This window comes from Penicillium mononematosum (assembly GCF_028829835.1).
Source record: "Penicillium mononematosum strain IBT 11891 chromosome Unknown utg000001l:1.0-4488741.0:1.0-4491989.0, whole genome shotgun sequence".
Classification (NCBI taxonomy): Eukaryota; Fungi; Ascomycota; class Eurotiomycetes; order Eurotiales; family Aspergillaceae; genus Penicillium; species Penicillium mononematosum.
The window spans coordinates 1,700,978-1,714,217 of NW_026643271.1; the positions used below are offsets into that span (position 1 = coordinate 1,700,978).

Sequence of the window (13,240 nt, forward strand, 5' to 3'; positions counted from 1 at the left end):
CGGAGTGAAATAGGAAGTATCGGCAGGATAATTTTCCATGGCTTTCTAAAGGATAAACTGGACGGAGTAAATACATTCCATCTTCGGGCGCCACCCTTTTTTTTTTCTTGGCTTATTTGGTGTCCACGAAAGGAGCTGTAGGTTTACGGGGGGTCTGGAGCATCTCCGTTATACGGAGTACGGATATTACAACCAGACGATTAGGGACGAAAGCCGTCTTCGGATTCCCAAAGATCGTCAGGAGGGGCGTATTCCTGGGTTGTGGGACGCTAACATGTGGAATGCTTGGGACTTGTCGGTGTACGGATGTTCTTTGTCCAGCACATAATTATGCTCACGGGACAAGCAGATCGTGGTTGGGCCACATACAACATACGTGTTATAATATAATGCAGTGGAATCTCTTTTGGCTACGGAAGCAATGCAGTGTTTTTTAGCCAGAGTTTTCCAAGGTTGGGCCCCGGGAGTTCGGGCTTGCTGAGTCAACCTACCTAAGTAACAATGCGATGGTGTTCCAAGGTTACCAAAGGGAAATCGTTTTTATGTACGGAGTAGTAGAGATTTCATTTATTTTTATTTCGAGAAGGGAAACAAAAGTTGAATTCATATGTGAATATGTTAATATGTCAAGATGAAAACGGCGTGAAGGATGAGGGGGTTCGGATTTCCTAGGAAAGTAATCCGTGGGGATCGTGAGTTTCCCCGTGCAACGTTTTCTATTTTCTTCTTTGAATTCCCTTTTCTTCTGGGATTAGGGCGAATAAGCAAGATAAGCTCCGCAGAAGAGTCTCCACCGAAAAATTTTCGAAGCATCAAATGATCAAGAAAACTGGGGCTATCCACTTGGAGGGTCCGAATAGCCGCTACGTACACCGGCGATCCCATTTTTTTCCCTTTGATAATTTTCTAAACCAGTTTGGACTGAGATAATGAATTCATTATCAAATAGGAATAAATTAATGAAGAATATGAACTAAGTTTCTGGGGTAGAAGAGTTTAAAAAAGTAATAGACAAGTCATAAAACAGAGAAGCAAAAGGGAAAAATCAGAGAGACCCATCAGAGCCTGGAACCGGTTTGATCTGGTGACACGGCCTGGGCGCTTGGACCAATTCCCCCATTTTATTCTTTTCGACTTTTCGAGGGTATAAGACTCTCCATTCCCTTTCCCTGGCTCTTTTCCTTTTGGAACTCTACTATTCCACTCTCTCCCAAAATATCTCCTAAATCTCTGATCTCTCTTCCTATTATAAAAGAAAAACAGTCTATGATCACCATTTAAAAACATGAACACCGGCACTACTCAAAGAGCCCCCAAGACCCCAAAACCAACCGCCTCTGTGCCAATTGTGCAAAATAAACGCTGGCCCCCAATGGCAAACCGAAATGCCCTCCCTTACAAGCTCACCCATCTCTCAAAAGAGAAACTCGCCCGTGAAGCCACTGCACCAGATCCGGACCTTCGCCGCTGCGTGGCTCACTTCCGCCTGCACTGTGGATCTGTCTCTTGGACCGAGAATGACATGAAGTCTCGCATCAGCTCATTTGACTTCGAAGATACCGATGAGGAAGACGATGTGGATGAGATCAACACAGAGCTGCCTGTCCTAAAGAACAGAGCCCCGACCAACGAGACTCCAGTCGAGGTCACCGAACAATTATCACAAAAACCAGAGCCTGTTGCTGTTGCGGCAACTCCGACACCACCAGCACCACCTGCATCACCTGAATCAACCTCCTCAACCTCATCAACCTCGTCTGAAAATTCTTCCGAGCATGGTTTTTTGGAAAAGGGTCGCAATTGTCTCGAGGCGACCTCTAAACACCTCTGGACAGGGGGATCTTGCATCGTATCCCCAATCGCGGGTTGACCTCGCCTCTTCCTTATAATTTTTCTCTCCTACACTCTCGACTGCCCGAATCTTTCCTCCTGATCCTTTGCCACCGACACGATATTACGATTTGATGACCATGATGAATACACCAAAATGAACCTGTATATAACTTTACAACTTCACTTCTGACATACTATAATTACCAAAGAACAAATTTTATTTTTTTTTGCTGGGCAATCTGCTTTCCCGATCACACCATAAATATTGGAAAATAACACTTGAATCTTTCCCCAAACTCCCCACACTCTATTCTTGGATGTGCCCAAGCCGGCAGGTCAAGCGATGTGACTCACCTGCCGCGTAACCCCAAGTCACATGATACATAGCCGAGAAAGGAAATATGAGAATATGAGCTGATCTTCGAAATGGCAAATCTATTAATGTTAATATGGAGAACTAACGCAGGCCCCAAACCCGAGGAATTGGGGATGTGGAACCATGATCCTCGTGGAATCCAAAGGAAACCAGAGGATCCTGGATTATGTATGGTGGAAACTTGGACAAGTGGCGAATTACCCGATTGGGACAGGTTTCATCATAGACATGTACTCAGGTCATGTCACATTTCTCATATTGGACTTTTGTACTTTTTAACAAGTGACATTCTGATATTCTGACATTCTGACATTCCCATTATCCATGCCATTGGTACGGAGTACATGGAACTATTTTCCCGGACCCACCAATGGTTTGATCGGTATCAAACTGTCAACATACATCTGACGTCGCTATGATAACTGTAGCTCGTGTCTATCAACTTTGAATCAAATTAAGTTGCGAGAAAACATGAAAACAAAGAAGTGAAAACGCGGAAAGCCACACAGCACAACAGCATTCAGCCACATAAAACCTACACTCGTATAAAATAGTACTCGAGGACGTCACTAGAACTTTAGCCACTGCTTGGCCAAGAGAACCCTTCCAGCTTCGCCGCAGTATATCTCCAGGCCTGTAAAGTATCGTGCAGCCCGTTCGCCTGGGGATCTGCCCGATTGGATGGTATTCTCGGCAAGAGGACATGCAATCTGACATCTACAACATCGCCACAGACGTCTCCAGGTCTTGTAAAGTTATGGTGCACACCCGTTTGCCTCGCGGATCTGCCCGATTGGCTGGTATCTCATCCAACGATCTTCCCCCGTAGCAAGTATTCCCTCGGTGAACGTTCGGCTGCGAGAACTGCTCGACTACGATCACCGACGTCAACTGCATGGAATTTCTCGGTTATGTCATGGATGACGCTGGTTTGCTTGGTTGCCTTCGAACTTTTGGCTAGTTCTGCGAAAAGGTAAGAGGAGGGCCTAGTAGGGTCGATGCAAAAATACTTTTGAGGGTTGAGAGGACGCAGATGCCATTGGGCGCAAGGGCCTTGGGTTTTGATTAGCTTGATAAATGCGACGGGGGCCGTTGGATGTTTGTTGTTACTTGGATAGCAGTAACTTGAGGCTGGATCTTCATGTGATGATCCCTTATGTTTTGGCCTTGCCTGATACTCGTCCCTCTATCTCATCCTCTTCATACCGTAATATAAGACCAGATAGAATCAAATCGCCACCTTTGTCTTCCCCTAGTCCAATCACCAGCTAGCGTAGCTAGTCCCCGCGCTTTCCTTGCAGCTTGATGCACGCCCTCGGTGACGATACCCTCCATTGCAGCGCCGACTCCGATGTGGTTGATTTGGGATGGTGTGTAACTTGGATACTGAGATTTGATTCGGTGATTGGGGAGTGGTGTATCATCTAGATGTACTTTTTCATTGTTGAAGGGGCCATTACTATTGGAGAGCCGGATGCTTCTAGCAAAATAGGGATGTAGGTGGACCAAATAAGTGACTATGCAAGGATATGCACCTCAATCGGTCAAAGTGCATTAGCCTCATTCTTCTGCAGTTAAATAGTTCATTGGTCGGCCTTGAATAATATAATTCCCCATTCCATTCATATACATCGCACATGAGCACTAAATGATCCAATAGCACCTGCATCCGGCCCCGGTTTTACAGCAAATCACAATTTAGAAACAACAACATCCGCTTCCTCAGAGGCGAACTTGACATTCCAGCCTCCTCTCACGCGTTCCAATTGATCTCCAACCACAGCATACTCATCCTCCGTACCCGGAGTCTCAACCCAAACAACAACAGAAGAGACATCCGATGACCCAGGAACGATACGTAGTTGAAGAGACGTCGGTCGAGAAATATCAAACGAGACCTCTTCTATCAATCCGGCGCTGATCGTGACGTATACCCCCATTTGTGCAACATACACCCGACGACGCACAGCATCCCGTGGCTGCACAGTGACCGTGTCTCCATTGGTGTCGATATTCCCGCCGTATGCGGTCAGCCCGACATCCGGATCATCGACGACATACACAGCAGATCCAAGCATCATACCTAGGAAGTTTGAACCGTAATCGCCTGAATAATCGTCGCCTTGCAGGGTATCAGGGAAGGAGTGGAAAGCATTGTACATGGAGCCATCTTGTCGGATATTGGATAGTGGTCCTGTTATCCCGCCGTAGCCAACTCGGAGGAGATAGGTGTCGGTTGGATTCTGGCGGAAGTGTGATAGCAAGGGTAGTGCATTGAGGCTTGATCCGTAGTGATGGATCATGCGTTCGATGCGCTGTAGCTTGCCGCCATAGCTTAATGAGAGGTCAGTAAAGGAAGCAAGTCAAGAGAGTTCAACTGTAAAAGATTGGACTGGCTCCTACATAAAGTCCCAATATCGCCGGGCATTCCCATTCCATCCCCAATGTGGCACTGTGGGCATATATCCCAGGATGCTGTTGATGGTCTTCGTTGCTGTGTTAGTTAACTTGAAATAGCTAAATGGAACGTTAATAAATCAAGTGTCGCTGCCAACAAGGTCCGGAAAGAGCAAAAACTCACTTGCTCCAGTAGTAGATTCCCTCTTGGCCAGTCGAGTCCCAAGCCATCTCACTGCCAAAAGGAACATCCTCCGTATCCCATGCCTCAGCGCGAAGCTTCATAGCAGCCTCCACAGCGTCGGCCTCGGCAGTCCACTGTTCACGCCTCAAATCTGATAGAAGCTCGCCAACGACAGTCTCGCCCATGAGTCCGAGACGCGAATATCCCACAAGCCCATTCCCGGCTGAATCCGTGGCGAAACAGGTCACTGTGGTATTGTATGCTTGACCGAGATACCACTGCCAAGTGTGTGTTTTTAGAAGTGACCCGTTATCTCGACCTGCCCGGTACAGCGCCCAGTATGCCCCGATCACATGGATATAGTTATAGGCACGGTCCGTAGCATAGGAGGCATCCTTATTCCACGACCACCAGTTGCCCCAGTCGATGGAGCGATCGTATGTGTATTCAGGGAGTTGAGCAGGCTCGTAGAAGAAGATACTCTTGCGGACGGTGAAGTCTGGGTTTTGGATAGTCTTTGACAGAACGTCGGAAGCAAATTGTTCAAGTTTTGCTACTTCTGTCGCGTCGGCTAGACCAGACTGTTTCATTGCGCTGGCTAAGTAGGTCACGCCACCTTCGTCGCTTAGCCCGGATATCCAGACTCGGGGTTCTTGGAGGACTTGGGCTTGGGTTGAGTGGTCCCATGTAATCACTGATGGAGCTCGGTGGAAGGGATCATTTGTGTCATTAAACCACATCGAAGTGGTACTGAACTCGCCCAGTTTGCCGATTGTTGCTGGTGCCGAGTCCGTAATGAAGTAGTGAACCGTTTGGACTTTGCCGTCTTCGTATGTGATGGTTACTCTAGTTCGACCCCAGACTGAGCCAGTCGGGGTGAGCGACAGAATGCCATTCGCACCTTGGGTTATCTTAAAGGAGTTGTCCTCGGATACCACCTCAGAGATTCGAGAGTGGAAGACGTAAAGCTGAGCTGTGAGATCGACTGGTACCACGTATCCCGGTATGCCCAGCGTGGCAGGCGTGTTGGTGGCTTTGACGGCATCATGTATACCACGCGCACCATCCTTGACAACCGTGAAGCGCAATCCGTAGGCCACTGATTCGCCGGGGCTCACAAGTCGAGAGCTAGGCTCGTTCCATGGGGTGACACCAGACCACTCATTCTCAGCGTAGGCTTTGGTGTGAGTCTGCCATTCGTAGAACCCCTCAAATGTCTGACTGCCGTATAAGAGAGGTTCGGTACTCGGCTCGTCTAAGTTTCGCCATGCTTCTAGTGGAGTGCTCGTGTTGAACAATGGAGTAACGATCAACGATGCCCCGGTTCCAGAGGTGGGGTTCACCTGAAGGTACCCAGCATCCATTCCGATGTACGGATCTGTGAGCGAGCACTTGGCCATCATATCTTCCGCTGTGCGGTTGGAGAAGATACTGTTGAATTCGGTTGGGAAGCCTAGACTGCCAATTTCCAGTGTCTGCTTTCCCTTGTTGGTCAGAGTGAAGGTTAAGCCGAGATCGCCGTCCACATCAATCCATTCTCGAAGAATATGGATAGGAGAGGTCGGTAGGGTTTGGGTCATCTCAGCGGCAGCAAGAGCGTCAGACTCGACACTTTTCAATGATTTCCTTGCTTTTGATGAGTCGCCTGCAATCCACTCCGTTGAGCCCGACAGTCGATAACGATATGCAATGTCCCCATTATGATATTGGCCATTTGCCGCTCTGTATGTAATATCGTCGAAAGGCAAAAAGTCGAAAGTCTCTCCGGCTGGCTTGAGGGAGGCAAGGACTTGGGAATCTTTGACTAACTTGATATCAAAGTTGGCTGTGGATAAAGAAGTATAGCCATTCCTTAGACCGAGTGCATTGTCGTATGCTCGCACAGCCAGGGCAAAAGAGAAAAAGAAGAATCTCGAATCAAGCTTCATTATACGAACTGTAGCCGTGGCAGGCTAATCTCCACGACCATTGGGTTGACAAATTAGAATTAAAAACTAGAGAATATTGTAAAATAGCCCAGCTGGTACTGCAGCTAAATATCGAGTCTCTAGAACGGAGGCAACCTGAGACATCGGAGCTATTAACTGGCGATCACCCCACACTTACTCCGTAGCGTTGCATCCTGAGTTCATATAGGAATATTTATTTTACGCCAATGAAGAGTTGTTTATTCAAACGAGTGTCTCTCAATCCCCGCAATACTTATAACCGCCCATGAACTCTATCATTGTGAGCGCGATATACGACAAACCATAACCATTGATCTCTCGTGCATGACACCGATGACAGCTGCGGAAGTGTGAGCGGAAGTTTGATGTCGCCTTTGGAGCATACTTGCGTCGCAGCTCCTTTCTTGGGGCTTGCTGTGGTGCGAGTGGTGGCGGTTGCCCAGGCCGACCAGGTATACCTTGGAAATCAGTGGACATCTTGATCCGTATGCCGATTTCAAAATGCGAAGGAATTCTTTTTGCTGGAGAACATCATGAGACGAGTGGGAGACGTGTTCGGCAGATCTTCATGCTGATCCGCCCAATCAGTAAACACCGGGACCATTCAGTACAGGATATAGATTTAGGTAAGTCACCAATGTTTTTGAAGTCTATATGTACATAGAATAGCTAGAATACACAAAGTAAGGAAAAGGGCAGTAAGTCATGAAGTCAGTATATCTAGTTCAACAAGAACCGCGTAGGTGTCTCTTGGGATTCGAGCTCCAACGAGACCGTTTTCCCCTTTTTAGGAGGGTGGACGTGATTTTTCAATCCTTTATTGAAATTAAGGATACACATCACGGAGTTGACGATCGTGAGAACCATCAGCAACAACGAGACACCTGCGAATAACGTCAGGGACGTCCGGAAAGAGCTGAAATCCGTGCTGTCGTCGCGGCTGTACATCCGAAGGAGGATGAGGACAAGGAATCCAACTATAAGAAGCATAAGGAACTGAATGACTGGTTAGTCTAGAGTTTGGATATTGCTTCGCGAGGATCCTCACCATCATGAACATGAGAGATTTCGTTTTCTCGCGCTTGCAAAATTGAGCTGATAGGACCAAGGTCGCTATCGTGATTGGGATCACAGAGGCATTGATGACAAAATCCATGTCTTCGGGGGCTTCGAAGATAACAAGGAGGATTTGGAGTTGAGTTCCAAATACGAAGAAGAAATCGAATTTTAGGAGAGCGATATACACCTAGGGATTCAGTCAGTCGCCAAACAAAGGACATTATCAGTGTTGCAACAAACCTGATACGTAAAATATCGACGTTTCATCTGCAAGTCCGCACTGACGTTCTTGTATATAGACCACGAAAACTCCGCGCGCAACTTCCACGTGAAAAAAATCATGCACACAGTCCCGACACCCAGAATCACCGGGACAATAACGATTTCGACATGATACAAGTCCTTCAAGCGGTCGCCAAGGTCTTTGTTGGTCGAGCTAGAGATAGTATCCCTGATCTCATTCATCTGGAGAAGGCCATATGTGAACAGGCCCTGATTACAGATGCAGAGACCGACCAGCTGAATTGTGTTCTTCCGGCGGAGTGCATCATATGACAGTGCCAATTCGTATAGAAGAGCGAAAATGTAGAGGCCTAGAAATGACTGAAGGCGCATTGTTCCGTTTGATTCGCTGTCGCTGTCGAGGTCGTCCCACAGGCTCATGAGAATCCAGCTAATTTCCCCATAAGCTCCAAGTCCGAGAAAGGCATATTCGAGATCGGGCCCCTACCTTTCAATTGCGACTGTGAGAACCGTCTCGATGACCACCGTTGCTGCAAATAATCGCGTCCATAATGTGTTGGGGACGTATAGTAGAGGTCGGCTGTGGTTGGGGGCCTTATGGTGTTCGTGTTCGTTCATGACCGGACTGACTGGCACGGAATACGTGTAGATGTCTGATTCCTTGAACTTTTAAGCATCGTCGGATTGTTGGAAGATGATTTAGATAGGTTTATCACGTTGAAAGGCAAATGTGGAGGTAAAGGAAGTGGACTATTTGATAACTATTTTCCTTTCAGGAGTTTTCGTATATTCAAGACATCCTAGACCGAATACGACTGCCTTGACAGTGGGGCGACCACGTAAGGCCTTTTAGATCAAGCCAAAGTCGATCTAGTGGCGGGCTAGTTGCAATTGACTTCCACTAGGCTAAAAAAAAAGCTGATAGGTGACTTATATGTTGGGGGTGAGTGTCTACTTGACAATAGTTGGCCGTTTGCATGGCCTTCTCAGGTGTTGTTGGTTGCCTTTTGGTAATCTCGGATACTTTTTCTTATTGTGTGTGCTATAGCTAGAAGCTTAAGAAGAATCAGCAGCAAAATATAGAATATGAAAAGTAGGAAATAAGTGTTTAGAAGAATACGCATACCTGGACTCGACATGGATGAGACACCATGGCACGCCCTCATTTCCTTTGAAGTGAGACACTACAACATATGTATACTCATACTCTTCCAGGGGAAGCTGGGCGTGCTGGCCTAAGATTGTACACCTTGGCTCGTGTTTCAGGTAGATTGTACCTATAATCACATTACAATGTACGGAGTACGGAGAACTCCGTACAATATAGGTACTTAAATGGATCTAAGTCCCCAATGAACAATAGTATGCAATGTTCAACTTCCCCTTTTTTTTTCCAGACATGAATAAAATGTATCGTATGCTTATGAATATGAGGTTTAAGATAATGCGGCAATGGGGATATATCCAAAAAAGAATTCAACAATGCACGCCATGCCAGTACTTCAACCGTCCCGAACTCCGGCCAGGTGTATCCGAACACCAGTACAAATAAAACAGAAAGAACGGAGAAAGAACACACAGCAAAGCAAAAACAAGCACAGAGAAACTCCGCATAAATGCATGATACATGAGGACGATATGCATTCGGGCGGGTATGCATCGGAAATTAGGAAAATTAGAATTCCATCTCGTCGTCCCAGCCCAACTGCTCGTATATCGACTTGGATTGGGATTTGTCGGGCGTTACGGGCACAGCTGTGGCGCCTTTGACGGGGGTTCCCATGACGGCAGGTGGGGAGTGAGCGCGAGGATTATCAGTGACCATAGCATCAAGCGATAGAGAAAATGGCACAGCAGTGGGAGTAGATATACTCTGCGGCGCCTGTCTTCTGGGCGGCGTCTCCATAATTGCCGAGGCGCGAGCGTGGTTGAGAGATTGGCTGAATTGTCGAGACGATGTCGACAAATTTTCCGTGAATGCGGAGATATTCTTAGGACGTGAATGGACGGGGGAGCCTGGGACCATTGGTTGTGTAGATGAGCGGGGAGCTGGGAGGTTGGGCACCCTAAACAGGCCTTTGCCAGTGGAGGATGACGGCCGACGCGCAGCTATGGTATCACTCTGGAAAATTTTGGAAGACGGCCTAGTGGGAGTTTCTTGAATAGCCCCGTCGGGTTGACTTGATCGCGGACTTCGTCCATCGGGTGGATTGTCGTGAGAATTGAAAGGGTCCGAGTCGGCGCCAGAGAATGAGATCGCTCTCCGACTCGAGGATGGAATCATTATGGGAGACTCGCCGAAAGGAGAATTTTCCACACCGGCAAATGACCGGGATGGGGCCAGACTACGAGGGACCGCGTCCTTCCTTCGATTGCCTCGAGGAGTCGCCATGACCTGCACACCTTCACCGAACGGATTGCGCACGGGGTTTCTTGACTTTCTCGAACTGCCTCCGCCACTCATAGCTCGTTTCGACGCATCGTCTGCCAGATCCTTGGAGACGAGCTCTCTGTTCGGCTTCCGGAGCGCGTTAATAGCAGCATCCAGCTCTTTCTTCTGGTTGGCAAGCATTTGGACCTTTCTTAATTTCGCCTCATGCTGTCGTGCTACGGCGTTAAGATCAACTTCGCGGTTTTCCGTCCGTTTTGCTTTCTGAATGCCACCCCGAACACTGCCACTGAGAACAGTGGGCAGCAAGGGCTCAGTATCGCGCTTCGCATTATTCTGGCTCGGTGCAGTGTTTGATCGAGTCAGCCCTGGGTGCCGAGCCTGGGACGCTGCCGCTTTATCATCCGTAAGTACTCGCTGCAATGTTCGTCGGGGTTTCGGCGCAGGCTGTTGTCGCTTGACTTCCGCCCCGGGCTCCACGCGGTGTGATTTACTCGAAGATTGTGTCTTCTTAGCAGCTGGGGAAATACCACCAGATACGCCGAATTTGCGGGTGATCAACTTGCATTTGTCCGGGAGACGCGCAGCATAGAATGGAATGATGACTTCCGTGCAGAAGTCGCGCACCGCGTCGCTCTCGACTTTCTTGCCTGAAAGATGGCTGCCACTGAAAGAAGAAGCCTTTGCTGTATCAGCGGCAGAGGTCTCTTCCATTGTCACAGCATGCCAAATGCACATCCGATCGAGATGGAGTTCAAGCAGTACATTCAAATCCGTAGATCTCTTAGGCTTGGCTTTCTTCGATGTTCCTTGCTCCCCATTTACATCTTTCTCCTTGCTGGTGTTGTTTTTCTCTGCCGAAGCAATGGTCATTTCCAACACCATGACCTCCAAAATTAGCAGGATCTGCAATTGTGTCTCGCGGAGGCGGAGATCCGAAATTTGTTTCTTAGACTCTGCTTCACGCGACGTTTCCTGCGCAGAAGACTCATTTAAGATTCTGTCCTTCCACCACCTGTGGATGAATGCTTCCTCCTCTGGGTAAAGACCATTCTTGCCCATCTTCTTTTTCTTACTCTTCCGCTTCTTAGATTTCGCGCCGTCATCAGAAAGCGCAAGAACTGCATCACGAATTGCCGATGGCAATGTTTCTCTGTATTTGAGGTCCATTTTCTTTGTAGCGAGAATAGCTTCACGATAGGATTCAATCAGCTCCATCGAGCCGTGAGGCTGTTCCGAGTCACGAGCCTGGAAAGCAGTCCGGCAGCGTGTCAATGGACCCTTCGCAAAGTACGCCACAGAAGTCTAGAAAATGTCAGTTGCACGACCCCCCAATATCGAGTAGACCATATCACCTTTGAAACGTAGAGAGCCTGCAGATAGTGATCTCTCATCCCGTCCAGCAACTCCTCGGGCGACTGTTGCACATCCACGACATTGGAATCGACACCGTCAACTTCCATACCCTCAGCGACATCCCCCAAGCCCTGAGATTCAGGAAGCAAGAAAGAACCCCCCTCAGCGGCATCGAAACTCCTGGACGGAGCAAGCGACTGACTCCGGTGCTCTACAACACCCACAAAGGATGTCTCAATATTGCCGACATCAGACTCAGACGAACCAAACACAACCGCAATATCCAGCCCAGCAGACTTTTCGCCCATCTCAACGTCCGAGAGGGGCTCGTCGATCTGAGCAACCTGCCACCAGTCAAACCCATCAGGAATACCACCGGTCTCGTCAACAGCCTCGCCATCCACCACCGCGTCAGTTCCATGCCACCCCTTGGCCGCAACAACGAGATTGCCCTCGTGTATCCATCGGGCAAGCTTGGAGAGCGAGTATAAGCCCCTCTTCACCCTCTCGATAATGTAGAGCCCGCAGTTGGGTACGAGACGCACAGCGAGGACAGTTGGTTCCGTTTTTGCGCGCAGGTCAATTTCCAGCGTGGGGATGTCCGCGGTGAAAAGGCCGCCTGGTTGCTCGTCAGATCGGGAGGCGGGCGTGTCGTCGAGCCACGAGAAGGGCAGCCTTGTACGGGGGAGGGTGGTAATTGGTTCGAGGATCAAAGGTTCATCAGATAAAGACGCTGAGTGAGCCTATACAAGTTACGGAGCGTGAGCAACAGCAACCAATGGATTGAGCGTATACTAGGCTGATTATAAGCAGGACTCACTCTTATGATGATGGAAGAGGTAGCAAGCTGTCCAGCAGTATCGTTTAGCTCCTCTTGGTCGCCTCTTTTCCGCTTCTTTATGGGTGGAGGGGTCGGTTCGTGGAGTTTGTTCAGCGCGGATGAACTGAGCGGATCCAGGATGTTGGGGACTATACGCGAGGCCATGGTCGCGTCTAGGAAATCGTGGGCATCCTGTAATTTGAAAGAGTCAAGTCCTATGCTAAACTAACAAAGCAATTGACGTTGTGCAGATGTCGACAAGATCGCGCTCGACTCTTGGCGGGTCTGTCGTCACGCGTCGGGACGTGCACTCCGCCTGGACCAATGTAAGACACGTTAATTGATTTGAATGAAATGGAGAGTGTTTTTTTATGAAGACTTTTGTCTAGATATTGAAATTGTCTTCTTAGATTGAGTTACGTTACGAAGTACCTCGACGTAAACTAGTGGTGTACTACCAAAAAATTATATGTCCAAAGAAGATATGAAGAATATTATGAATCTATCGCCAATGTTTAGATTAGCAGGCCCAGGACCAAGACGAAAAGAACCTTCACACACTCTCCCAGAGAGTGCCGTGAAGTTTCCCTCGAAACCGATGGAGTATGATCCAGCGTGGAAGCAGGATCAAAAT

The 13,240-nt window shown here is 48.3% G+C and overlaps 4 protein-coding genes across 4 annotated transcripts; 1 reads left to right on the forward strand and 3 right to left on the reverse strand.

The window, feature by feature from the left end:
- Nucleotides 1-1,285: 1,285 nt before the first annotated feature.
- N7519_000601 (uncharacterized protein) lies at nucleotides 1,286-1,870 on the forward strand (the record flags this gene model as incomplete). The annotated part of the gene is made up of 1 exon (XM_057287379.1): nucleotides 1,286-1,870. One exon carries the CDS (start codon nucleotides 1,286-1,288, stop codon nucleotides 1,868-1,870), a length of 585 nt encoding a protein of 194 aa, XP_057153462.1.
- Nucleotides 1,871-3,900: 2,030 nt separating this feature from the next.
- N7519_000602 (uncharacterized protein) lies at nucleotides 3,901-6,718 on the reverse strand (the record flags this gene model as incomplete). Its single annotated transcript, XM_057287380.1, has 3 exons — nucleotides 3,901-4,543; nucleotides 4,613-4,726; nucleotides 4,791-6,718. The coding sequence occupies 3 exons, from the start codon at nucleotides 6,716-6,718 to the stop codon at nucleotides 3,901-3,903; spliced, it is 2,685 nt and encodes an 894-aa protein (XP_057153463.1).
- A 741-nt stretch (nucleotides 6,719-7,459) lies between these two features.
- Nucleotides 7,460-8,659, reverse strand: N7519_000603 (uncharacterized protein; the record flags this gene model as incomplete). Its single annotated transcript, XM_057287381.1, has 4 exons — nucleotides 7,460-7,735; nucleotides 7,788-7,985; nucleotides 8,039-8,471; nucleotides 8,529-8,659. The coding sequence occupies 4 exons, from the start codon at nucleotides 8,657-8,659 to the stop codon at nucleotides 7,460-7,462; spliced, it is 1,038 nt and encodes a 345-aa protein (XP_057153464.1).
- A 1,057-nt stretch (nucleotides 8,660-9,716) lies between these two features.
- N7519_000604 (uncharacterized protein) lies at nucleotides 9,717-12,771 on the reverse strand (the record flags this gene model as incomplete). Its single annotated transcript, XM_057287382.1, has 3 exons — nucleotides 9,717-11,735; nucleotides 11,786-12,529; nucleotides 12,607-12,771. The coding sequence occupies 3 exons, from the start codon at nucleotides 12,769-12,771 to the stop codon at nucleotides 9,717-9,719; spliced, it is 2,928 nt and encodes a 975-aa protein (XP_057153465.1).
- Nucleotides 12,772-13,240: the final 469 nt, after the last annotated feature.